Source organism: Apodemus sylvaticus, chromosome 5 (assembly GCF_947179515.1).
Source record: "Apodemus sylvaticus chromosome 5, mApoSyl1.1, whole genome shotgun sequence".
NCBI classification, from domain to species: Eukaryota; Metazoa; Chordata; class Mammalia; order Rodentia; family Muridae; genus Apodemus; species Apodemus sylvaticus.
Genome location: NC_067476.1, coordinates 113127011 through 113153935, shown reverse-complemented (window position 1 = coordinate 113153935; position 26925 = coordinate 113127011). Strand labels below are relative to the sequence as shown.

The window sequence follows — 26925 nt, the reverse complement described above, 5'->3', positions numbered from 1 at the left end:
CAGGACAAAGGTGATCTAAAGCTGTGGTATACAGCCCAGCCTGAGGGGCTGATTTGAAAATAGTGTCCTTGTAGTCAGGATAATGGAAAGTTTTGGTCATTCCCATTAGTCTGTTGAGTTCACTGATTTTTATACTTTTTTTTTTTTTTTGGTTTTTTTGAATTTGTTTTTTCGAGACAGGGTTTCTCTGTATAGCCCTGGCTGTCCTGGAACTCACTCTGTAGACCAGGCTGGCCTCAAACTCAGAAATCCGCCTGCCTCTGCCTCCCAGAGTGCTGGGATTACAGGCATGCGCCACCACCGCCCTGCGAGTTCACTGATTTTTATTTTGGTTTGTTTATATCCTTCATTTCATTGTTGAACCAAAAATTAGTATTAATTTTATTATTTTTTATTGTTGAAATTTGTACTGTATTTTTCAGTTCTAATTTTTTAATTTGCATATTTACAAATCTACTCTCTTTGCTAAGGCCATTTTCATTTTGTTCCAAGTGTATGCATCCTCATCTGTCAATCACTTTAGAATCATCCCTGTAAATTATATTAATTTTGTGTTGTATCCAAGGTCTTTTTAAATTCGATTTGTTTTGTTTTGTTTTCAAGACAGAGTTTCTCCACAAAGCTCCGGCCTTCCTGGAACCTGCTCTGTAGACTGGGCCAGCCTCAATTTTACATTTACCTTCCTCCATTTCCCAGGCCTGGCTTTACTAGAAATGTTGTATTTGTTTTGAGACAGGGCTTCACTATGTCTTCCTGTCTGGCCTGGAACTTGATATATAGACCGGGTTGGCCTCAAATTTATAGAGATGTACCTCTTTTTGCCTCCATAGTGCTGGGATTAAAGACCTGTGCCACCATACCTGGCAGGTTTGTAGTGTAACTAGCTTTTTACTGGTTGCTTATCTGGGGTTGTGTGTAGGGGAGTGATTTGTCAGAAGGAAGTAAAAAATCCAGCTTCCCCACATGACCAAGGCTGGTTCCTAAAGGATTGTTCCTTTTAATGATAGGCAAGGGTAGGGACTCAGGCCCTAAGTGTCATCTCCTGTGGCCCCCAGGGTGTCAGGGAGGGCTCACTTTAGACTATGGTCCTCACCACTAGGCTCCTAGTGACATTAGTCCCAAAGGGAGGCAGAGCAGCACTTGTGGCTGTGGAGCAGGGGTGAAAATGCTAGGTTTCTAAGTGGTCCTCGCTGGGCAGTCAGAGGACAGCATGGACGGGAGGCGGCTTCTTCACTGCCTGGGACGGATGAGCATCAAGGTCTCTACTTGCTCCTACCACTCCCTGCAATTCCGGAGGCGTCAAAGCCGATGCTTTCCACCACGCCTTTGCTGGGGTAGCGGGAAACAGGCCAGTTTTGTTTGTAGAGTTAGCTATGAATACTTTGTTTTTAAATCCCTCTCTAGGGTTTTGTCTTAGAACCTGTCCTTCCCCATTAGCTCTCCTGCTTGGGGCTTCTTTCTCACCATTTAACCTCCCTGAGAACTCTATCTTTGCTCCCTGGGTATTTTCCTATGTCCCCTGGGCTCCGCTTCACCCCTTTCTGTCATTTCTATCATCGGCTCTGTTAATCCTGGTACCCAGAGCTGCCAAAGGGAGATTGCTAATTAGGACCACTGTCCCAGCAGTCCAGAGAAATAAATAGAGCAGGTTCTGGTTTTTTGTTTGTTTGTTTGTTTTTGTTTTGTTTTTGTTTTGTTTTGCAATGGACCAGGAGAATAGGACTTGATATAAAGAGGCTCCAGAGAGCCTGGAGGACAATAAATCACCATCCCCCTTCCCACCCTGGGACTGGCAGAGGGTCACCCGATCTAGAAGGCAAGGGAGAAGGGAACGGGAACCCAACCTGTGGGAGTGCTTTTGAGCAGCTTTTAGCAATGCCCATAGCAACAAAAGCTACGGTTCAACACAACTAATGTAGACACTGCGGTAAGTGGTTTTGCTAATCTGATGCAAACCTAGACATATTTGGGAAGAGAGAATCCTAACTGAGAAAATGTTCCTATAAGATTGCCTGCAGAGTCAGGTGGTGGTGGTGCATGCCTTTAATCCCAGCACTTGGGAGGCAGAGGCAGGCAGATTTCTGAGTTCAAGGCCAGCTTGGTCTACAGAGTTAGTTCCAACACAGCCAGGGAAGGCTACACAGAGAAACCCTGTCTTGGAAAAAAAAAAAAACCAACCCCCCCCCCAAAAAAAATTGCCTGCAAGATGCACGGGGAGGGCATTTTCTCGAAGGTGTGGGAGGGGCTAGCTCACTGTGGCAATGCCACCCCTGGGTTGGTGGTCTTGAATGCTATAAGAAAGCAGGCTAAACAAGACTCAGGGAACAAGCCAGGAAGCAGCACCCTCCATCAGCTCTGCATCCTGCTTATGTTCCTGCCCAATGTCCCTCAGTGATAGAATGTAGCCTGGGAATTGTAAGCTGAAATAAATCCTTTCCTCTTCAAGCTAGATTTGATGATCACAATAGAAGTTCTAACTAAATCAGCAGCATCACCCCTCCAACAACTGACCATTGTTGATCCGGGTGCTTCCCGCTGCCTGTGTCCACCTCTGCAGCAGAGTTCTGACAGCTTCAGCTGGTGTCATGTGTGGACACATATCCTTTGCCTTTCAGTGGCCTAGGATGCTTCACTTTCACTAGAAGGGGACACACAAAGGAAGGCCTATCTCCTTTTCCTGGAGACACTGGGCAGAGCGGTACCGAGAGGGCTCAGTGTCTCCTGAGACTCTTTGCCAGCCTCTATGCTCATCCCGCCATTGTGGTGAGCGCTGGCTACTAACTTGGTGCACAGTTGTTTCCTTCTCCCAAGTGTTGTCCATGGCCAAATGGGAGCTGCTTCACCCAGGTTACCATCCAGGCACTCGGCAGCCAGTTACCAGGAGCACGGGAATTAGAGAGCTGCGTCCTTTTACAACAGAGATCCTACTGTGGTACACTGCAGCCTCAGAACTGGGATGGCACTAGATTTCCTTGTAGATGCCATTATGCCGAATCACACTGTGCCCTTTCTCTTCTTCCAGACAGAACTTCTGTGCATGTCCAAATCTCTTCAGGCTCTGATTCCATGGACCTGTACCTCGGATTATAGTGCATGCTGAATAAATTATGGATTTAACAGCAATGTAACACCATCACATTGTCTATGTGGAGGGAGGGGACGGCCTTGCTGGAGCTCTTTCTCCTGCTCCTGTGTACCTGTACCCGGCACACACCTCCCCTGCATCCTTCCCACACCTTCGATGCTGAGCTGCTCCCAGGGGAACTGGATTTGGGAGTTCTGTCAGCACTGAGGGTGGTGATGGGCTCTTTAGTTTTCAGGTGAGACAGACATGGCCTCAGTCAACAAGGGCTCAGAGCAATGTCTGGCAACCTTTGGCAAATGCTTCTGGCCTGGCCTGACTCTGTAGTGCTCCAAGCTGGGAGGCAGCAGGATGCCTACTACAGGCCTGCCAAGTTTGGGCATTTTCAGCAGCTGCTCCACCACATTTCACCAATAACCAGTTTATCTTGGCAAGGTTCTTGGGCCCAGCTTCTAAGGACGGCTCTGGGAGTGGCCTGGAGAAACTAGTTATTAGCACAGAAGCCAACACGGGTTGGCTCTGAATAGGCAGTCCCAAAATGACGGGGTTCCCCTTTGTCCACCTGGGTTAGGGCGTGAGTGCATGGCAGGGAGCCAGCTCCTGAGGGCTACCAGGCCTCCATACAGCCAAGGATGTACCGGGACTTTCATTCTTGGGCTGGCAGATGGGAGGGAAGAGCGTTGGACAGCTGAGATGCTAAAAGGCTGGGCCCTGGGGCTGGAGAGGTGGGGCACTGTGAAGAGTGAATACTGCTGTTGCGGAGCACTGAGTTCAGTTTCCAGTTCCCATGTTGTAGGTGGCCTGTATCTCTCTCTTTAGGGACATCCAATGCCTCTGGCCTCCTCAGGCGCGCTCTCTCTCTCTCTCTCTCTCGCTCTCTCTCTCTCTCTCTCTCTCACACACACACACACACACACACACACACACACGTAAGCATGTAGTTAAAAGGAAAATAAATATTTGAAACATTAGGTCTCAATGACCAGCAAACCTGCATTTGATGACACATTCCTCCCCTTTAAATGCTGGGCTCCTTTGCTGTCAAGGAGCAAAGTGATCAACAGGAAATAAGAAGAAAAAAAAAAACCAGCCTTGTTAAGCCTCTCTACCTTTGTAGTTTATTCTATTCTATCTCTGGCTGGAACATCTGCCCTCAAATCCTTCCCACTCATCCTCACACAGAGCAGGTCCTACAGCTCCAACCCAGAACCCCTCCCCCAAGCCCCCTAGGCACTGACATCCAAAGGCCTAGAGCAAGTGAGGGTCTTGGGCGCCTTTGGGCAGTGAGTAGATACAGGGGCTTCTGGGTTCTTACGGATGATCTCCAACAGAGGGACGCAGAGCTGTGGAGCCCAGCTAGGCTGGAATCCCACAGACACTAAAGACATGAGTCATTACAGTCATTATGGACCATAAGTCATTTTTTGTTCTTGTATTTCTCTTCCCTGGATCCCAGGAGGTACCAGCATCTACCATAGGAAGAAATATTGATACGGCGTGTAGATTGTTGCATTTGCTTCCTAGAAGTCACAGAAACACATGTCTTTATGTGCCAAGATCTAGAATGGGCAAAAGTAGGAGAGGGAGAGGGAAGAGAGTGGGGCACTGTGAGTTACCAGTTTATACCTGAGCGGAGAACATGGAGTAGTCCGCCATTAACCATGGCGTTCCTCACTCACGCGATGGCTTAGAACGGACACGCAGCTGATATGATTCAGCACATCAACAGCCTAGCTCATCCTGGGACCCATAAACTGCTCACAGCCCAGGTAGGTCCTCTAGCCTCTGATACTGGATTTCACTTCTGGACCCCTACACATCTAGGCTAGATTTAACCTGTTCTGCTGGAGTTCTCATAAATGTCTGGCAACCCTCATCTTGGTCATGGCCAGGCATTCAGGATACCAAGTTCTAAGTTCCTGATCGCCGCCGGATGGTGGTGGAGCATGCCTGTAATCCCAGCACTCTGGGAGGCAGAGGCAGGCGGATTTCTGAGTTCGAGGCCAGCCTAGTCTACAGAGTGAGTTCCAGGACAGCCAGGGCTATACAGAGAAACCCTGTCTCGAAAAAATCAACAAACAAACAAACAAACAAACAAAAAACTAAGTTCCTGACCATACCTCAGTCAACCCAGTTAGGACTGAATCCATCCAGAAGGAACAAAGCAGAGGCTAATTCCTAAGCTGATCACTGGAAATGTTTTAAAAGACACAAAATTGCCCAGGGGCATGGATCAAAGCGGCCCTCAGAGATCTACTACAGAGCCGCTAAGAAAAGCAGACGAAGGAAGCAGGCACAAGAGGCCGCGTGGCCACCTGCATCTGGTTTTATTGTTCCATTTTGTTCCAAACTCATCAGAATGTGAGGCCACCAAGGCATAGCCAGGCTGTTCTTTGGGGCCAGCTAGAGCTAGGTGTGTGATGGTCCAGGGACAAATTTCATAAAACATCCATTGGGGTCAGAGTCAAAATCCAGGAGGCCCATGTATGCATCTTCCATGCCTAAAACCTCCACAGGGAGGTGGGGTATGACCAGCATGAATGTGCTACTCTCGGAGGAAGTGAAGGCAGCCATTGGGGCCTAGTGGCTTGTGGGAGCTCCACGGGAGCCTGAATGGACCTCCTGAGACTGCTAGACACCTTGCTCACAGGAACTAGGTCAGGTGTGATTGATCAGATGCAGACAGGGCCTCTCTAGATGACCTCTCCCTGAGCTGTCCTCTTTCCCACAGTTCCAAATTCTTGCTCATCTTACCAACATCTCTGGTCTGCCCAAAATCCATCTCTTATAGAGGCACCAATCCAGTAGGAAGGCTGGACATCCCAACACCTCTCTACAATGCTCTCCTGCCAAGAGCATCCTCACAGTGCTGGGCTTCTAATGTGCCCCAAGAAAGAGAGGTAAGTATAAGGGTCTGTAAGTGTGAGGGGGCCTCCAGCACGGAGGTGACGGTCTCTCCCTGTGTATCCCAGGGATTGAGGGCCACCCGAAGTCCTGACCCTATATCTGTTTGTGCTGCCATCCGGCCATGAACATGAGTCCAGAAAGACCTCTAGTCCAGCCTCGCTGGGGACAGCACCTGCAGACCTGGTGGGGAGAAGAGAGAAGAAAGTTTTGGAGGGAGACTCGCTGCAAGGAGAGAGGAAGCCCTTTCTCTCAGCACGTTCTGTGGTCAGCTATGTAGACAGGCATAAGAAAGGAAGACTTGAACCCCAACTACCCAACCCTGCTAAACCCATCCCAGGGCCAGATGAAAGGGAAAGACCCAGTGGACACCTACCATAATTAGGTGTATGCCAGGCCCTGGAGTCCCCGGGCTGCAGAGTGGAACTTGTCAGTATCTTCAAAAGGCTGGTCTGTGGGCACCAAGGAGAGAGGGAAATAAGCCTTCTGTGGTCTGGAGATTTTACCTGCCTGTTCTCTGGGCTGAAGCTAGAATGCAGTATATATAGCATTTCCTATAGGCTGTCAATCTCTCTGGCACATGTGTGGGGCCAGCACTATGGATGGAAAGGGGAGAGGGAGCCCTCAGGTCTCTCAGGATGAGAGACAGCCTTCACTCTTGATTTCTTCTCCCTGACTTCTGCGTCTCTCCTCTAGGCGGCCCTCTTCCTCCTCCCCTCCCTGTGGCTCTGTGGGTGTCTGTCACGTATGTATGTGTGTGCAAGTGGGCTCAGCAGTGCACGTGTGTGTCGAAGGGCAGAGGCTGGCTCTGGGTGTCTTCTTCCACTTTATTTTAGAGACAGGGTCACTCACTGGAAACTGGAACTTGCCATTGTTTTCCAGGTTGGCTTGCTGGCCAGTGAGCCTGTCTGCCCCAGGGTTGGGGGTCACGGGTGTGTCCCAGCACACTCAGCCTTTATGTCTGCCTCAGGGTTGGGGGTCACGGGTGTGTCCCAGCACACTCAGCCTTTATGTCTGCCCCAGGGTTGGGGGTCACGGGTGTGTCCCAGCACACTCAGCCTTTATGTTTGCCTCAGGGTTGGGGGTCACGGGTGTGTCCCAGCACACTCAGCCTTTATGTGGAAGTCAGGTGTCTGAGCTCAGGCGTCTGTGCAGCAAATGTTTTGCTCAGCAACCCTCTCCCGAGCTCAGACACACTTTCTTCAGGGCCTGTGCCAAGGTGAGGAAGCAGACGGTGAGGACCAGGGCAGGAAGGAAGGGGTAGCTTCCAGGAGCACCAGTGCAGCATCCTGCCTGCCACACTCAGGCAGAAACTACATCATGTCCCACCCCGCTGAGCCCTTCCGTGTGCTGGCAGGACTCTCTGCCTGTCTTCTCTCTCTGGCATTTTAAGCTGCATGTACATCTTAAGACAAATTACCCAAGAGTTGGAAGACCAAGAACAGAGTGGCTGTGGAAGTTGAGAATAGGGACCTGCTATGTAACCCAGGCTGGTTTTGAACTGGAGACCTTCCTGATCTGAGACTTACCATCAAGTACCACTATGCCCAGCTAGGACTATGCACATATTCTTTTAAAGGCATCTTGGAGCAATATCTAACAAACTGACCAAGGAAGTCATCTTACTCTGTGTTGAGTTGACTTAGCTTGGATGAAACTCTTTCATTGGTTTGAAACAGGATTCACTATGCAGCCCTGGCTGTTCTGGAATTTGCTAGCTCTGTAGACCAGGCTAGCCTCAGACTCACAGAGACTCTCTGCTAGCTATGTAGACCAGGCTGGCCCCAGACATACAGAGACTCGACTGCCTCTGGAGTGCTGAGTTTAAAAGTGTGAGTCCTCATGCCTGGCTTGGAGGAGACTTCTGATTAATAGAAAAGATAATCTTGGGAGTTAATGGAGCACCGATGGAGTGAGTCTGAGGCTGCCTGGACTACACGGAGGCCTTGTCTGAGACGTCAACAAAGAAGGAAGGGAGGGAAGGACAGAGGGATGAAGGAAGGAAAATCTCTATATAGGCAAGTTTACTACTGCCTTAGAAAGCCAGTCTACACTGGCTAACTTTATTGGAATTTCTTAGTTCACTGACTTTTCTCATGCATTCTTTGTGTGTGTGTTGCATGCATGTGGGCACATGAATGTGTAATTGCACATACATGCATTACACAAACCACACACACACACACACACACACACACTGGTGTTGGGAACCATCCCCCAGGAACTAATGTCTAGATGCTTTTTTAAAAAATAAATTTTGTGCCAGGCACGGTGCTATATGCCTTGAATCCCAGCACTTTGGAGGCAGAGGCAGATGGATCTCTGAGTTCCAGAACAGCCAGGATTTGGCAGAGAAACCTTGTCTCAAACAAAACAAAATAAATAAATAAAATTTATAAATTGTTCCTCCATCTTATTCATTGAGGCTGAGGCCGAGGCAGGCCATTTTTAATGACACCTAGAACTCACTGACCCTGTGCAGCTACTCTCACTAACCAGCTTGTTTTAGGGATCCCCAACTCCACCTTCCTGGAATTACAGGCAGGCTGCCAGGCCTACCCAGCATCTGTGTGTGTGTTTGGGGATCAAAACTCTGGTCTTCATGCTTAAAAGTTTTAAACTCTGAACCAACCCCCCCCCCAAGTCTTCATGTATACTTTAAGTCACTCTGTCACCCTGCTGGCTCATTCATAAGTTAGGTTTTGACATATATCTGCATATGGGTTTCTACACCCCTGCTTCTCTCTCCACAGATCTTCTTGAAGCCTCCTGTACTAGAAAGGGAATTATCCTTCAAATCCTTCTTGGGCAAGGCCTTCTTTGACAACAGTTCATCCTATGGATAGCTTGCCAACCAATCTCCTTACCCTCTTACCCTGTATAAAAGTTTGTAATTTAAGATCTGGAGTTCCAGAACAGCCAGGATTTGGCAGAGAAACCTTGTCTCAAACAAAACAAAATAAATAAATAAAATTTATAAATAATAAATAAATAAATAAATAAATAAATAAATAAATAAAGTGCTCTAATAAATTTGTTTCCTAGAAGATTCACAGTATATCTCAGTTTATCAAAAACTGAATAAATATCACCGTTTACCTGTTGGAGACTGATCTTTCCCTAAGGAACGCCCACTACTATCTAGAAGACTATCCTGTAGGTATGTTCTACCCCAGCCCCTGTCAGCTCAGCTGTCCATCAAACTGCAGTGAACCCTTTGAGATCCTTCTGTACTTAAGGCGGGCCTTCTGACCCAACACTCACCTAAAAACGTAACCTCTAGTTATTAAGCACCAGTCGTGGGGTAAATGCCAAGCCAGGTGCTCTGCTAAGTGTTAGGTTCTGGTTTGGATCCTGGGAGATCCTTCCAGACATCTGCTTCTTAACAGCAAGTCTTTCAAAGATGATGACCTCATCTAGCCCCTCCCACTGCTATCCTTCCCAACTGGACTTGCTCTACCCACACCATTATTCCTAGCTCCTTCCCCACGGCCATCTACCGCAGAGACTATTTGGGTGGGGAACGTTCTGTGGGCTAGAAGTATCTGCTGCCTGTACGAGAAGTGAGAGTAGCCCTCTCCCTGCCCAGACACAGGTTCTTAATTACTGTACACCTGGAAAGGAGAAGCTAGGCGAAACCTTATCTAAGGTCAGTGCCCTCTTGTTCATTAAATGACCCAGTCTCAACGAGGTTTGTCCCTCTGGTGGACACAGGAGAAAGGTTCTTTCAGCTCTTGGGGTTGGTTCTTTGCTCTGGGCTCGATTGAACAGGGCTGGACTACGGGGACCTTTTCCAAGTGGGATTTCAATCTTCTCAGCCAAGTGGTCGGTTGAGCGGGTCTAGACAGAGGCCAGGACATTTCAAGTTTTAAGGTTCGAGGAAGAGGAGTCCAGCTGGTCCTCCCTGGACCCCCGCGGACCCTCTTACTTGGCACCCTCCAAAAGCAACTGGTCAACAGCATGGGGCGTTGGTGACCTCCAGATGGAGTCGGCCCTTCCCTCAGGTTCCTGTGAGGCAGCCTTGATTGCTCACCTGGAAGCCCCTCTCTGTGGGCTCTGGGGCAGGCCTGCGACGGGGAGCTGGGTGGGCGCAGCACAGGGGCGAAGGCGCTCCTCTGCTTGACGGCGCAGATCATGTTGACCGGCGAGAAGGAGAAGACGCTGGTGGTGGGGGCGGCGGCCGGAAGGGACATGGAGGAGGCAGCCGCCAGCGGGGGACTAGAGGGCATGACTCCGGGGCGGGGCGAGGAAGGGGCGGTGCATCAAGGTAGGCAGTGGGAGACACAACAGCGAGACAGCACCAGAGTGAGCAGCAGGGTTGCGGTGTCACATGGGCAGCGAGTCCCTGTTGACCTGGCTGCAGGCTCAGGCCTCCCTAGGATGTGGTCTTCCTAAGAAGACCACTAGGAGGTAATATCTAGAGGTAAACTGGAAACCTCTGGGCCTAGGTCCGGTCCTTGCCTTTTCTTTTAGAATTTTGGACATCACATTCAGGGATGGAAATGACAGGATCAGTCTCAGGGAAAACAAACAGTAGGAAATTCTCCCAACAACAGGAGATAAGAAAGGGAAAGGGAAAGATCGGAATTCCACTGGAATTCTAAAATGCTTATGAGTGTGTGTTGACAAGGCTAACATGAAAGTTCAAGGGTCACAACAAAGTTGGAGTAGGTAGATAGGAATGAAGGCTTGGTGTGTGTGCAGCCTCGATATAATCACCATCACACAAGCACCCAAACCTCCTCTCCAAGTGAGCGGTCCTGCCCAGCACACCCTACACGTTGTCCTCCCCACTCTGCACACTGCTTCTTTCCAGTTTAACTCAAGGCCCTGTCTTCTCCAGTTGGGCCCTGGAAGCCTCTTGTATCTGCTCGGGCCCCTGTCTGAGGTCTCTCACTTCTGCCTCTCTGCAACCTCAACCAGCAAACGTGGACAGCAGGTACACACTTCCTGGAGGAAATCTTCAGCCTGAGAAGGCTTTTGACACCAGAACCAACCATTCTATGACTTTTGATACACAAAAATGACTGCAATTGCTACCCTATTCTAATGTCCTTAGACATGGCCACCATCTCCTTGAGGAAAATGTTCAGTGCTAGCATCTTCCTGGACATTTTTCATATATAATATATAATGAAGTGTGTTGCTTGATATCAGTATCAAGGCCTAGAGAGCTAACAGTCGCATTTTGCAGTTATGAAGTTCTAGACTTGCTAATAATTAATACTGAAGACCAAGCAGAGACATGACAGCTCCAGCATGATTGGCTAGGACAATTCTGATGGCATTTTTAGGGACACCTTGGCAAACTCAATGAGAATGGCACACTGGTATGGTGTCACAAAGCACCCTGCATTCGGGGAACAGATGTGGGCCTGGGTAAGCATATTCTGTGATGGGAACAGGCCTCCTGTGTAGAGTCCAGAATGTCCCTGCTGATGGTGAAACAGGGCATAAATGGGAACACTCACTGGAAGTTCTGAGCTTGTTGAATGGGGTGACTAGGGTAGACTGTGCACTGGGGCAGCCATCACTGCTGCCTGGTGCTGTTGTGTCTCCAGGAAAGGGTGAGCCAAGGGAAACCTAGAACAAGGCTGTGAGGCTGACTCTCAGAACTGAAAGGATGTGGACAGGGAGGCCTGGTGCTGGGCTAAGTCCCAGAGAGGCTTGCTTTGGGAGGGACACGAGAAGGCTATAGCCTGCGTGGACTCTGGCTTAGAGAGACCTTGGCTTTCACAAGTAAAATCAAGGTCAAAGTACGCGCCAGGCCAGGTTCACAGCCTGTACGATTAGTGCCCTTGTAGGAAGGTTAGGCAGGCGACTAGTCAAGTTATGTCAGGTATTGAAAAACAGGGAATGGGGAGGCAGAAGTGAGGCACCACAGGCTCCTCCATGGGCAGATGCTACTACTGCTCAGATTCAGTAGAGCCCCAGGCCTCGAGGGACAACCTCCCTTGTGACTGTAAAGAGGTTTTCGCTGGTGAGAAGGACAGAACGGGTCTGCTAAGCCTAGTGCTTTATTACCATATGTGTATATACGTATCTGCTGAGTAATCGTTGGTATTGCAAGGGACTGACAGGTAGTGCAAAATAATAAAGCATAAAAATCCACTGTCCATCCATCCATCCATCCAAGGGAACTGCCTTAACCCAAGATGACAGGGGGAAGTCGGTTAGCACCTACAGCTTGGGTTGAGCCTGCAAAATCATACACTCTTTTTGAGTTTTGCCTGGCTTTCTATGCACAGTGGCATATTTAGGTAAGAGAGCCACCTGAAACAGGGGGTGGTGTTGATCCTCATTTACTGAGAGGAACTTAGGTTCATGAGTGTAACTTGTTGAATGTCTGAAACCTCCTGACTAAGATACTCAATTCTGAATCCAGCTCTGATCACAGAGGATGCCTGAACCATCTGGGAGAACCTGAGAGGCTGATCAAGGTGCTCAGAAGGACGGGACAGGAGTAAGAGTGTCCAGTAGGTAAGGAAGCTCCTGCAGGGCCCCCCGCCGTGCCCCTGGGAAACCCCTGTGTTTCCCTGCTCCAGGAAGTGCTTCTGAAATCCAGAGCCACACATCCCTGGGGACTGCCAGGCGCTGGAAGCCTAAGTCTCTAGAGGTTCCTTAGGCTTCCAGCAGGGGCCGCCAGCCTCCTCCCGAAGTCCCGGTGAAGGCCCAAAAGGTTGCTGTCCACCAGGTTTCAGCACAGGTCCCCTAATTAAGGGCGGCTTCACAATCATGGAAGGGCTAGAAGCGATGTGTACAACTGGGGTCAGCAAATAGGGCTTAAGATGAAAAGGTTTGGTCCCAGGATCCCGGGGCTCCCCGTGACTTAGTCCAAAACCAGGGAGCAGTCATATGAAAGGAGGACTAAGGGCTCTCAATGGCTGGGCCAGGGTCCACCCGCATTAGGCAGGAACTTAAGTCCACACCCCAGAATGGCTGAGTCCCTTCTGTATTCCCCGGGCTGACCCCTACCCACCGCGCGCGCTTCCTGTGGGCTGGGGACACTCACTGGCGAAAGGTGAGGTTGCAGTGGAGCCATTGAGGAAGCTAGGGGACCCGGGCACACCAAGGCCAGTCACACCGGGCGCGCCATAGCTACCGAGGCCGGCTCCAAGGCCACTGCCATAGCTGCTCTGCTGAGAGCCAGGGCTGGGCGCGAACCGGGGAGATGCGCTGCCGCAGCTACGGGCATAGCCTGCAAAAGAGTGATTGCTGTTAACGGATCTGGCTGGCAGCGCAAGACTCTTCTGTTGCACCGCTATTGAGGGCAGGGACTGCGACACGCACCCGGCTCTGGTGTGGCATCCCCGACGGCGATGGCCAGAGGGCTGCTGAAGGCGTTGATGCCCACCACGGCGGGGTGCGGATGGCTGGGGGCCAGGGGTCCGAGTGGTGCAGGCGCGCGCGGGGCGCTGTAAAGAGCCTCGGCCACGTCTGCCGCACGTTTCAGGAGGAGCTCCTGCGAAGACAAGAACGGGGCACGGCCGGGGCAGCGGCAGGCGCAGGATCAGAGCCCCGGCCCCTCAGGCTGGGAGGCGGGCAGAGGCGCCATACCTGGTTACTGCTGGGCACTCCGTACAGAGCCTCCGCCAAGTCAGCCGCCCTTTTCAGCAGCACTTCCTAGGGCAGGAGAGGAGATGGAACCAAGAGGGCAGCCCTTAGGGTCACACAAGGACCCCAGAAGGGTTTCCTCACCTCGCTCACAGGACATCCTTATTCCCCACCCATCCCTCCGAGTACCTTGGGCAGCCTCTCGGGGTCTCCCGGGTGTCTGGGAATGACTTTCTGTAGCCTCTGGAATCCGTAGTCAATAGTGGGTTCATTCAGGGCTGGGGAAAACGGCGATATTTGGAGGACACTCTTCCTGGAACAGAGCTCAGTTCCACCAAGCCCAGCCCATGTGGCCCAGAAAAACCTGCTCCCTCCCATAGATCAGTGAGCATCAGGAGGGTCTTCTCAGTTCCTTCATTTATTTAGTTAAAATTAATTCAACAAGTATTTACTGGACCAGGTGCTGTGCCAAGCTTGGCATCAACACACACACACACACACACACACACTTTTATATTCCTAGGGGCAGGACACAGGATTTTTTTTTTTTTTTTTGCATTTGGTCATATCCATTTGTTATAAAAACAAAACAAAACAAAACCACAACAAACAAAAACCCTTAATAATATTTATCACGGATCAGGTAGCTTCTCGGCAACATGATAAAACTGTTAAGTTTTGCATGCACCTCAGGAAAGGGACCAAGCAAAACCTTGGGCTCAGGAGGATGAAGGGTTCAGCCAGTCTCTGACTCTCCTTCCTCCTCCCCCTGAGCTCCTTACCCCGTCCTGGTCTCAAAGCTCTTCTTTCTTCACTTCCAATGCTAGACTTAGCTCATTTCCTTTCCTTTCCCCCAGAGCATAAAGTACATATTTCTTGGGCTTTACCCCTGCCCATTTCTTGGGTCAATCCCCTGCTCCCACCAGTGCCTGGCTCCCCATTCCTCTCTAGTTACACCTTAGCCTAGCTCAGCAAGTACTCCCGTACTACCATACTACCGATGTGGGTTTTCCTCTGTCAAGTCCTCCACCCTGTAACTCCACCTACCCACCCATTCTGTGTTTGCACCTCAGCCTGTCCAAGTTAAGAAGGAGCTACCTGAGGGTATTCCATGCCCCCAGGCCTCTGTGAATACAGCAGGAAGCCAGTGACCTTAGACAGAATCAAAGATGGCAGTGATTGGGAATTCCCAGCAGCGGTCAGACTGAACCCAGTTTTCATCACATCCCCTTGAACCTTGTGTTAACTGTTCGCCAAGACATTATATAAGGGTCTCTCTCCATGTGTGTGTGTGTGGGGGGGGTTTCACACACTAGTATGTAAAAGCAGAGTGCATCCTGGATGACCCAAGACACCCTGGAAAGATTTGGAGAATAGTGAACCCATTTGGAAGCATCTTTGAGATGAAAAGGCGAAAAGGAAAATCAAAAAAAAAAAAGAAAGAAAAAAAAAAGAAAGAAAGAAAAAGAAAATCCCTCCAGGAGGTCCTGAACTCCAGAGTACATGGCCAGAAAGCAAAGAGATCCCCTGGTGAGAAGACCTGAAGTAGAAGTTGTTTCCAAGGGGCCAGAAACTCAGGGAGAGACACGCAGGTCAAGAGGGGAAAGGACTTTGAAGGATCACTTGGTAGGTAAGGCTGAGGATGTGTAGAGGCGATAGGGAGTAGCTGCTTGGGGCTTTTGGCTAACTGTAGATTTTTGTTAACCCCCCACAACTGTGTCTGAGTTCCCTGAGCTCACAGGGCTGTCTCTGTGACTCTTCGTCCCTGCTTCAGCTGCCTGATCCCTTACCTGTGTAGACAAAGCGGCCAGGGGCTCCTTTACAAAACTGCTTGGACTTGTAGGAGAGGGTCACTTCTACTACCCCAGGGATGTGTCGTGGCGGTGTCTGCACCCGGATAGCATGGGGAGTGATGAGCTATGGGAGAAGAGGGAAGCCTGCAGGTCTGGTCCTGTGGGGAGGGCCCAGCCCTGAGACTCAGAGGGAGATTGACTGGCAGGGGCTGGCTCACCTCGCTCCACAGGAGCACGTTGCCAAACACGACCTGCAACCCGTCGAAGAAGTTGTCTCCGATGATAATGACGGTGGCGCCTCCCGTGGTCCAGCCCTCCCCGGGGCTGATGGCTTTGATGCAGGGGGTGGCAGCTGGGAGGTAGGAGAGGACCCAGGTCAAGGGACTGCACCAAGGCGGAGACTGAGGCTGGCCAGGGCTGGGCTGGGAGTCCTGACCTTCAGAAGGGTCCAGGCGTCGGGCTCTGCGTCCATGCTTGGAGTTGTTGTGCACAAACATGTTGTCCGACACAGCCAGCACATGTCCATCCACACTCACTGTTGTGGACACCACCACCTGTATGTACAGGTAAGACCAGGCTGGCCGGGGGCCCTGGGGATCCCTGAGTGGGCACGGTTAGGAAGAACTAGCACCGTGAGGTGGGTGACTGGAAGCTGGAATTCAGAGTCCCCTTAGGGGAGGGAAGGTTCAGTTGAGTGAAGGCTGTGCTAGTACAGTTGAGGCCAGCTAACCAATGACACCCCCAGATGATCTGACCTCGAGGGAGCAATGAAAAAGGCATAGCTCCCAGGCAAAGAGTGTTTTTGCACACACACACACACACACACACACACACACAGAGAGAGAGAGAGAGAGAGAGAGAGAGAGAGAGAGAGAGAGAAACTACAGTATCAATCAAGTCTGGAGATAGGAATACCTTCCTAAAGTTGGAGCACAACATCAGTTACAGAAGCCATCAACAGGAGCCCCCACTTTATTCTGGGCAGGAAATCGGTGCTGCCTTCTCCCCACCCCCTGCTTTGGGAGGGGTGTGCAGGTTGGGGATGTGCTAGGGGCAGCTGTTCTCAGCTTCACACTATGCAAATTACCTGGGTCGTTAATCATGTAAAAATGTCACAATTAGCATCTTCTTAAGTGGGGCTCTAATGAAGCCTCCCTTGGCAGTCAGCATAAGTTGAGATGGAGCTGCCCCGCCCCCAGCAGGCACCAGGCCTGAGGCACAGGGCTAGGCAGAGACCTGCTCTGACAGGGTCCCGGCTTTCCCTTCACCTATGGGAAAGGGTAGATTTGCATGGGGTGAGAGGACTCTTCCCAAGCCTACCTGGAAGCGGCGCATGTCTCGGGGATTCCCGGCATTCTTCAAGCAGTTCTGGTTGCATTTGAGAAAGAATTTGAGGAAGAACCTGAAACAATGAGAAACAAGGGTCTGGGGTGTCTGTAAATAGACTATGATTCTCTGCCGTGCCCCCTCCCGGCACAGGGACACTCTTGGTTGCATATACACAGGTGCACCCTCCACATTCCTATCTCAAGCTATGTACACACAGAATGCCTGAGATGGACTAAACAGATCCATCACAAGGACTACCTTAGTACACGGTGTACGCAGTGCTTATTTGTCTATAAAATGTGTTTCTCCACCTTCCCAGTGTATATCCACCACAGACTGTGCCAATCATAAATCTACAGTATATGTGTGTGTACACATTACTCACAAATTATACTCATCACACAGACACTGCATATTCCACATGGAGCATGTACTCACATATGCCCAATACTGAATACAAGGTCAGTGTGAAGAGCATGCACATCTGTCATAGTCTATGACCATCACATATGACACATCTGTCATGCATCACACCTCGCCTTAGATAGTGACCATCACCTATACGACATGTGCTCAGCATGACCAGTGATCAACGACAGCACATGCTTTATTGATCATTATTCAAAGATGCAGCTGTCACGCAAGCATGTACTTCACGTATGACCTGTACCCATCAAACATGAGGGCAGGCATGGAGAAGTACCCCCTCCCTGTGCCCTTCCCCCCCCCCCCACCCCCCGCAGGAGGCAGAGGCCAGCAGATTTCTGTGAGTTTGAAGCCAGCCTGATCTACACAATAAGTTCTGGAGCAATCAAGACTACATAGACAGACCCTATCTCAAAACAAACAATCAAAAAATCACATATTACGAATCAAGCACACATGATGTTATGTGTCCATCCTACAGCAATACGTGTGTGCACAGCAAGAATACAGTGACTGCCTACTTATATGGTATATGATTTAAAAACAGTGGGTGAGAATGAACCCTCCCCAGCAGAATTCCCTTCCACAGATTTTATATCCATTATACACTGAAAACTTGATCACATGGAGTGCATGCTTACCATATACACATACACCAAATTGATAAGCAGTGGTTTGCTTCTTTTTTTTTTTTTACATATAATAATGGGGGGAGAAGCACAGTCCTTGTTGTGAGGTGGCCACTTTGAACCGCCAGTCTTCCAAATCCTTGGTGAGAAGCCTCTACATCATCAGTAAGGTAACCATAGACACTCTAGCTATTGTGAAAGCAAATCCTAGAATGTGTGCCTCAGCCCCCATGAGACCCTGGGGCATCAGTGGACATGTCCTGCAACTTCAGAGGGTAGGGCTGAGTCCATGGAGGGTCTGAGCAGGCAGCATGGCTTCCTGGGCATCTGCTGAGTGTTCCCAATTTACTTCCACTAATTGGGGAAGCACGTTTACCATGCTGCTTATTTTAATAAATAGCAGTTAAGGGTCTAAAATTGGGGTGGTACATGAAAAGGTACATGCTGTAGCTATTTCTATACTATTTATTTACGTTTCTCAATCTTTAAGACATCTCATGGTATAGATGTCCTAGAGCCTCAGTCCTCAGACTTGTCCCACACTCACACATGTCGCACACCAGCTCCTGACGTGCACGCACTTGCGGAGGCTAGCTTATTAAGTTTTAGTACCCAACATGCTTTCATCAGGAGCTAGAAGGAGGAAACCATCTCAGACTAGGACACAGTCCCTGAGCTGAGGGGGTCTGACGCTAACCCTTACACTGCGTGGGTGATATGACGAGCAACGTATGCATTGTGGGTGGACACAAACGGTATTTGCCTGGCATCCACACTTGCTTGCTGTACCCAACTCCCAACCCTGTAGCATTGAGAAGAAGGGTTCCTGGGATGTGGATGAGATGTGGGTACTGTGACCAGGTGCTAACCTGCACACTTCATCAGCTAAGGGATTTGCCACTGCAACAGTGGTTTTAGAAAACATCTAGACCAGTGGCGTTGCAAGGAAACCTGGTAGGAATGCAGAAGCTCAGGTTCTGCCTTAGACCTGCTGAATCCAGTTTTGGTGGGAACCAACATCTGTGTTCTCTTAAGTCCTCTGTGCCAATGACCTCTTGGAATGTGCTTAGTCTCAATCTAAGATATCCAGTATGAAACACATACTGGATTTCAAACACTTAGAAAAAAATGATTACAAAATAATCCATGAGGTAGCTGGGTATGGTGGTGCAGAACTATAATCTCAGCACCCAGTGGGTAGAGGCAGGAAGATCAGGAGCCCAAGGATAGCCTCAGCTATACAGTGAGTTTAAGGTAAGCCTGGACTATATGAGTAGACCTCCAAAAACCAAACATCAGTAATTGTTGTTTTGATCACACTGGAGGAACAATAATAGCTTAGATACATTGGATTAAAGAAAATACATTATCACAATTAATTTTACCTATTTTGTTGTTGTTGTCCACCGGGCTGGAAGGGAGCACAGAGACCTTTACTCTGAGATGAGCCCTAGGCTGAGGGTGGGGGTGGGGCAGGGAGAGAATCCAAGCCTATAGGCCCCAGTAGTGTGAGCTTGGGACTACACATATTTGTTTGTTTTTATTGTTGTACGTTTATTTTTCACACAGACACAGGGTTTCTCTGTGTGGCCTTGGCTGTTCTGAAACTTGCTCTCTAGATCAGGATGGCCTTGAGCTCACAGAGACTCAGCTGCCTCTGCCTCCATCTAGTGCTGGGATTAAAGGCATATGCCATCCCTTCACCTCCCCACTCCCATCCCCCTGCTCTCTATTCTTTTTATAAAGAAATTGTAGGCTGGAGAGATGGCTCAGCAGGTAAGAGCACCCACTGCTCTTCCGAAGGTCCTGAGTTCAAATCCCAGCAACCACATGGTGGTTCACAACCATCAGTAACAAGATCTGATGCCCTCTTCTGGAAGACAGCTACAGTGTACTTACATATAATAAATAAATCTTTAAAAAAATAGAAAAGAAGTTGTAACCAGAAAGCCTTACACGTGGCCTGGATTATATTTATATTAGATGGCACTGCTGTAGAGTGTTTATGTCACTAACAATGCCCAAGAGGATCTGATCCTCAGGGGAAGGGACGCCTAGTCTTAGTGAATGGGGCATCCATGCTCAAAGATTGAGCTTTGGCATCATGACTGTTCCTGCCACTCAAGGCTGGTTAGGAGTAGGTGGCATGTCTGGAGAGGCCAGATGTGGGGGCTGAGGGCTGCGCGAGACAGAAGGACAGCTGCAGAGAGACAACATGGGGACATGGACCTGAGCATCTAAAACACCACCAGGGACCTGGGGCAGGTAGGCAGGTATACGTTTTATTGAGCATTTGTGAATCCCTGTTCATCATGGAGAAAGTACACTTCACCCCTAAAGCTGGGAAGAGCATGGGGTGTCCTCTGTGCAGCACTCCTAGCCTCTGGCTCCACAGGGCTGGAAGGGAACGCGGAGTCCTTTACTCTGAGATGAGCCCCTAGGCTGCAGGTGGGGGTGGGGTGGGGGAGAAACCAAGTCTATAGGCCCCAGTACTGTGAGCGTGGGACTGTATGTAGTGCCAACCTCACTGGTGGCAACAGGTATCTCTGGGGACACAATTTCATCTGGATCTCCAAGAAATGCCTGTAAGAGAAAGGCCACATCCCAAGAGCTGCCCTTGGGATCACTGGGAGAAAATGCTATAAATGCAAGTGTGAGGTGACAATAAAATGCTTTGGAGAGGGAGCAATACAAACACCGGAAAGCAAGCCCAGCCCAGTCGGCTATGTAGTGAACGCCTGGGACCCTGTCAGGCCATCGCTTGTCACTGTCTTGCTTCATCCTCTCAAAATTCTGAGGTGGTGTGTGGGTCTGTAATTGCTCCCAATGTACAAACAAGAATCAAGGTTAAGCAAGAATAAGTTACACAGTAGAGTAAGTCTAAAGCTGGGATGTGAACTTAGGTCCTCGGAACTTTTGCTGCTGACAAGAGTCCCTGGAGGTTGGGATGTGAGAGTCCAGGTGGTGTGGCTGGACTCTGCAGTCCTGAGAGGGGTTCTGTGTGGGGATGGGGGGTGGGGGCAGTAAAACTATTATATGATATTTCTGCTTGCCTGTTGTTTGGGGCCTTTGCATGTTGTATCTGCAGCTTTCAGAATTCCTAGACTAAAAATGGTTGAACAAGATAAGCTAAGACTGGTGATTTGGAAGCTCTTTGAGGCTCAGTATCTATTCCGCTTTTATGTTCAATGTTCTCCATAGTAGGAAAATGAAATTAAGACCTGGCAGCAGTGACATATGCCTTTAATCCCAACACTCAGGAGGGAGAGGCAAAATCTCTGAGTTTGAGGCCAGCCTAGTCTACAGGGGGAGTTCCAGGACAGCTACACAGAAAAACTGTATCTTGAAAACAAACAAACAAACCAACAGAAACAAAGGGAAGAAAATGTTAGTAAAAACAAAACCCAAAGAGTAGAGCTATGAACAATAGTTATCCACTTGATAAGGCATTTGAAGGGGCTGGAGAGATGGCTCAGTGGTTAAGAGCACTGACTGTTCTTAAAGGTCCTGAGTTCAAATCCCAGCAACCACATGGTGGCTCACAACCATCTGTAACGAGATCTGATGCCCTCTTCTGGGGTGTCTGAGGATAGCTACAGGTACTCATATAATAAATACATCTTTTAAAAAAAAGTTTTATAAGGCATTTGAAGGAAGTAAATTTGCATCAGGTGCCTCTAATATAAGTCAAGACAGGCAAGGTGAAGCATGCCTTTAATCCAAGAACTCTGGAAGCTGAGGCAGGCAGATCTCTGTGATTTCCAGGCCAGTCTCTTTACACAGAACTATATAGTGAGACCTTGTCTCAAACCAAACAAACCAAACACCAGCGGGTCTCAGAGGCACACCTACCTTCCTGCAGCTGAGCTTAATCTGGTAGACCTAATCATCTCTCTAAAGACTTTTTACTTTAAATAAAAACATCTCAGCCAGGCGATGGTGGTGCATGCCTTTAATCCCAGCACTTGGGAGACAGAGGCAGGCGGATTTCTAAGTTCGAGGCCAGCCTGGTCTACAGTGTGAGTTCCAGGATAGCCAGGGCTACACAGAGAAACCCTGTCTCAAAAAACCAAAAACAAAACAAAAAAATCTCAGAACGGAATTAAATTGGCTCTTCTTTATCTTACAAAGAGGCAGGGCTAGGCTGAGTAGGCTGTAAGCATCAAGTGCAAACACTGGACTCACATCTGAGCTCTAAGGGGCGCAGGACTGCATCAGGAAATCTATCTGTCCCAGCACAGTCCTCAGCCAAAAAATGTCCAGGCAATCAATGACTCTACTGTTAAATTTGAGATTCCCCTGGGGGCAGAAAGCAGGGTGGGGTGAGCTGCACTTCTGAGGCCAGCGTCCAAGGACAGCACAGCTGGGCAGCACTTGTCTGAATGCCAGCGTCCTGCAGCTGTCCTCAATGTTGGTGGTTAAAGTGCTCACAGCTGCCCTACTACTTTTGAATCATCCCCAACCCAGAAGCATGTCCCCCCTGTCAGCAACCCCAGTCAATGATGGATTGACAATCACTAGACAGATCAAGCTTAGAAGCCTTCATCTTTCACACCACTCTAGGGCATTGAGAAGTCAGGCCACACGGCTAAGGCTTTTTCCTCCTCACCTCTTCTATCCCATTCTGAGACACTTACTGAGGGTTGAAATATGGTGCCCACTTTTTCAGAGAAAGCTGGTAAGTAACTCAAAGACCCAGGCTGAAAGCCAAGCAGGATTCGACTGTGGGGCCACGTCATTTCCTCCAGAAAGACATCCACTAGCCACACTCAGCTACTGATATACAGTGTACGGTATACATACAGTATACGACGGCATATGGTATATGGTGTACGGTATATGGTATAAGGTATATGGTGACAGGATCTTAATATTTAAACCTTATTTCATTTTCATTTATTTAAAGCTGTTTTTCCATATAGCTTATGGCTGCCATATTGGACTGTGCAGATCTAGAAAGAGATTTTAATGAATGATGCACAAGTTGGGACTAAGGTGTTCAAAGCAACGGTGGCACTTATGAAAGTCTTGGGAAAGAAAGAAGATTTGGAGCAAAAGACAGCATAGAACCACAGGTGTATTTCTATGTACATGGTGACAGTACAGCCTGGGATGGGGCAACAGGTACGGGCCCTCTGCTAATCTTTATCACAAAAGCCTTGTGTTTGAGTGGACAGGCCTCAAGAACAGACTAGCACCGGAGACATGTAGCCCATCTGCTGCACTCCACCCCCAATGCAGGACTGCACTGAAAACCCTTACTCCCGTTATCCATCCACTCCAAAGGACATATTTTACATGCCAGTCACAGGGGAGCTAGAGGCTAGCAAGAGTTTTCCCTTTGCTGCTGTTGGTGGGAGTGTTGAGGATTGGATCTGGGACCTCATGCATGCTAGGCAAGTGCTCTGTCATTGAGCTCCAATCCCTCCATCAGTTCCTCAGGCTGGCCTTGAACTTGCAATTTTCTTGCTTCAGTCTCCAAGATTAATAGAAATGATAGACCTGTGCCAATAGATCTAGCTTCTGAACAATATTTAAAAAAATAATTTACAATACATGAGCAAAGATAGAGACACTCAAAGAGCACCACACAGTGGTGGGTGAGGCAGGACAATTTGCCAAGTATTCCGAGCAAGAGCAACTTGGCTTGCCTGCCGAGGGTACAAGAGTTTCTATAGCTCACATCTGCTCTTGAGCATTGGGTGGGTCTTGGTGGACCTCAGAGAGAAGCAGGAGACAAAAGGTACACAGCTTTTCAGAGTAGTGGCAAGATTGGTACACTTGTCCAGCAGTACCCAGGGGCAGCTGTAGATCAGAGCCCTGGGACTGACTTCACTTCATGTGTGATTTAGATACTGTGGGCAAATGGAAGTTCTCACCAAATACCTTACTGACTGTGACAGCTGACGAGCAAGTTTGATTCCAGAGAGAGAGGGGCAGACCCGAAGAGATGAGGCCAGAGTGAATGAGGAGGTGGCTGAAATAGATGAGGCATACTACGTGGAGGTGCTCCAGGCTGCTTCCTGAACTTGGTGTGCAAGTCTTCAAGACAGAGCATCTCCAGAGCCATAGCCACCTGATACGCCTGGACCTAGTCTCCCCACCAGGATCCCCAACTAGGGTAGAGGTGGCTGCTGTGCAGATGGGCTGGGGGACTATAAATAGCCAGGGCGCATACATTAGCATGCCAATGCACCCGCACCCCATCCTCTATGCTAATGGCCCACCATGCGCCTGAACACCTTCTGTTCCCCTGCATGCATTTGCATGCACAATTAGCATAATCTTGTATAATTAATGAACAGCGTCAATTTTAGCTCCTAAGTAATTTGATTAACATGTTGATGGGGCACTTACTAGGCTCTCCAAACCTCAGGGCTGGGCATGGGGCCTGAGGAGATGGGGAGAGGGGGTGGAGAAACTGCTAAGAGGTCCTTGGCTGTCCATGGAGAGTTGTGGAGACCCCATTCTTCCTGGATTGGCCTGAGGGGAGAGGAAGTGGAGAGACTGGTAATTGAAGGCCTCTGGGTTCTTCATATAGAGTTGGGGACCAGCTGGGGTGCAGTGACAGTAGCTGATCTGAGCGTTGAACTTGTTTGTGTCCATATAGACACAGGCACATGCGTACATCTCTTGATGTCCCCTAGCTTGGAGAATCATCTTTTTTCTTTTTCTTTTTCTTTTTTTCTTTTTCTTTTCTTTTTTTCTTTTTTTCTTTTCTTTTCTTTTCTTTTCTTTCTTTCTTTCTTTTTTTTTTTTTTTTTGAGACAAGGTTTCTCTGTGTAGCCCTGGCTGTCCTGGAACTCACTCTGTAGACCAGGCTGGCCTCGAATTCAGAAATCTGCCTGCCTCTGCCTCCCAAGTGCTGGGATTAACGGCGTGTACCACCACTGCCGGGCTAGCTTGGAGAATCTTATGTGAGCGTGAGATAATAGACTAACTTCCTCCTCACAGAGCAGGAGGGTGATCTCATGAGTAGTGTGGGGATAGAAGGAGAGGGGAGACTAAGTGGTGTTTATGTTCCTTAGCTGTAGGGTGGGAAGCTGGGCTCTATTTGTGAGTTAAGAGGGAGGGAGGGAGGGAGGGAGGGAGGGAGGGAGGGAGGGAGGGAGGGAGGGAGGGAGGGAGAGAAGGAGGGAGGGAGTGCTGGCAAGGCCAGGCATCTTCTGCAAGGTGCCAAGTAAGCCGGGGTAAAAGGAAGAGGTGGGAGCCTGGACGGAGCCCCCTCTATCTAGAGAAAGCCAGCTTCCAGCCCCAGGAACAGAGCCCCAGGCCGGGGCACATGCTAACGGCCACCATTCTTCTGCTCCTCTAAGACCTGGTTAGTCAGAGTCAGGAAGTTCTCCCTTGACTCCGAATGTTCTTGCTGCTCTCAGCCCCAGGTACCTTTGCTGTCTAAGATGATCACGAGAAGCAGGTTGAGAGGCAGAAGCTGGGAAATGACACATGATACTACGGCAGGCACTGGATTTGTACATCTCACTTAACTCCTGTTGCCTCTCCTTCACATCATCCATATTTCTCCTCCTCCTCCTCTGTGTGTGTGTGTATAAACACGTGTGTATGTGAGTTAGTGTGTGAGTGTGTATGTGTATACTTATGTGTGGGTAGGTGCATCTGCATGTGGAGACCAGAAGACAACCTCAGGTGTCATCCTCAGGTGCCATCCACCTTGTCCATTGAGCCTAGGTCTCTTACTAGCCTGAAGCTGAAAAGAAAAAAAAAAGAGCTAGTCTGGTTAGCCACTAAGCTCCAAGGGTCTGCCCATTTCTACCTCCCCAGTAATGAGATTAATAAGCATTCGTATATGTGTGATTTCTGGGGACTGAATTCAGGACTTTGTGCTTGCAAAGCAAGTACTTTACCAACTGAGCTATGTGCCCAGCCCTTCTTTTCTTTAACATCCCTACCAAGTGAGCAATCGCTCAGCTCTATTTCATGATAATTAGAGGCTGAAGCCCAGACTGGAGAGGCATGCCTCCGAGTCACGGCTGGACAGCCAGCTCCAAGTAACCCTTCTGTGCCTCATGCATTTGGATGTCTGGTTTACAGTTGCTGGACCATTTAGGAAGGCCTAGGTGGTACGGCCTTGTTGGAAGACATGTGTCACTGGGAGAGGGAGGGTTTTTCAGCTTCAAAAGCCCACACCAGGCACTCTCTGCTTCTAACGAGAATGAGGCATTCATTCTCCAAACGGCCGCTCCAGTGCTGTCTGTCTAACATCTGCCTCAACCTCCGCCATGACGGCCACAGACTCGCCTCCTGAAACTGTAAGCAGGCCCCCAGTTAAATACCTTCTTTTTTTTCTGTTTGTTTTGTTTTTTTGAGACAGGGTTCTCTGTGTAGGTCTGTCTGTCCTAGAACTAACGCTGTAGACCAGGCTGGCCTGGAAATCACAGAGATCCACTGGCCTCTGTCCCCCAAGTGCTGGGATTAAAGGTGTGCACCAGCACCACTCCACCTAAATACTTTCTTTTATGAGGTGCTTATGTCATGGTGTCTCTTCACAGCAATAGAAGAGTAACTAAAGCAAGTTCACTTAAAACAAAACTTAATATTCAAGCTGTAGACAGCCAGTACTATAGATATCTATTATGGATTGCCAGACCTCCTGTAATTTTCAAAGGGAGAATTGCCCCATGTCCTTGATAAAGCAGGGGTCCCCTTGAGATGTTTGTGCTTATAATTGACATTTCCACCCCCAGGGCAGATAGGGGAAATTTATCTCAAACTTCTTTTGTTCTTACCTCCCTCCAAGGCTCTGAGCTGTGAAAAGGATTAGGCAGGGAAGGGAGAAGCGGCCATTCAGGTGATAGGAGGTCAAACCATCAAAAGGAACGGGCAGAATGGGTCAAGGCAGACACCGATGTTTGCAGCATGATGTGATTTGGTTGGAAGGGCAGAAGCCACTGTAGGTCTAACCTGGGACTGTGGTACAAGGAGCACTGCATTTACATGTATGTACACTCAGGAATACACACATACACATAAAATAAACTTTAAAGAAGTCTCTATTAGGAATATGCTTGATTCTTCCCTGGGCTTCTGAAGCCTTTCTCACTGACTCACTTGTTAGGTTGAACTTGACTTGGGGGTAGGTTGTAAGGAGACTAGAGCTGACCTCTGCCAGGTGGCTGTGACATGACCTACTTCAACAGTGTGACTGTAACAACACTCATTGTGCGGCAAGCATACCCCATGGCAGTGA

At 49.2% G+C, this 26925-nt stretch overlaps 1 protein-coding gene across 5 annotated transcripts in view; it reads right to left on the bottom strand.

Annotated features, from left to right (window-relative positions):
- Positions 1-4261: 4261 nt before the first annotated feature.
- Ebf4 (EBF family member 4) overlaps positions 4262-26925 on the bottom strand; it is a 74709-nt gene continuing 52045 nt past the window's right edge. The window contains exons 8-18 of one of the 5 annotated variants that reach the window (XM_052183613.1): positions 16654-16735; positions 15770-15887; positions 15552-15685; positions 15331-15457; positions 13730-13818; positions 13544-13609; positions 13277-13448; positions 12999-13184; positions 10020-10217; positions 6363-6438; positions 4264-6169 (exon numbers count right to left, since the gene is read on the bottom strand). In XM_052183613.1, coding sequence (XP_052039573.1) covers positions 6368-6438; positions 10020-10217; positions 12999-13184; positions 13277-13448; positions 13544-13609; positions 13730-13818; positions 15331-15457; positions 15552-15685; positions 15770-15887; positions 16654-16735 — 1243 coding nt within the window. In that variant the 3' untranslated portion in view covers positions 4264-6169; positions 6363-6367. Of the gene's footprint in view, positions 6170-6362; positions 6439-10019; positions 12731-12998; positions 13185-13276; positions 13449-13543; positions 13610-13729; positions 13819-15330; positions 15458-15551; positions 15888-16653; positions 16736-26925 lie in introns of those variants that run through there. The other 4 variants (XR_007977950.1, XM_052183612.1, XM_052183616.1 and 1 more) reach the window with 4 other exon arrangements.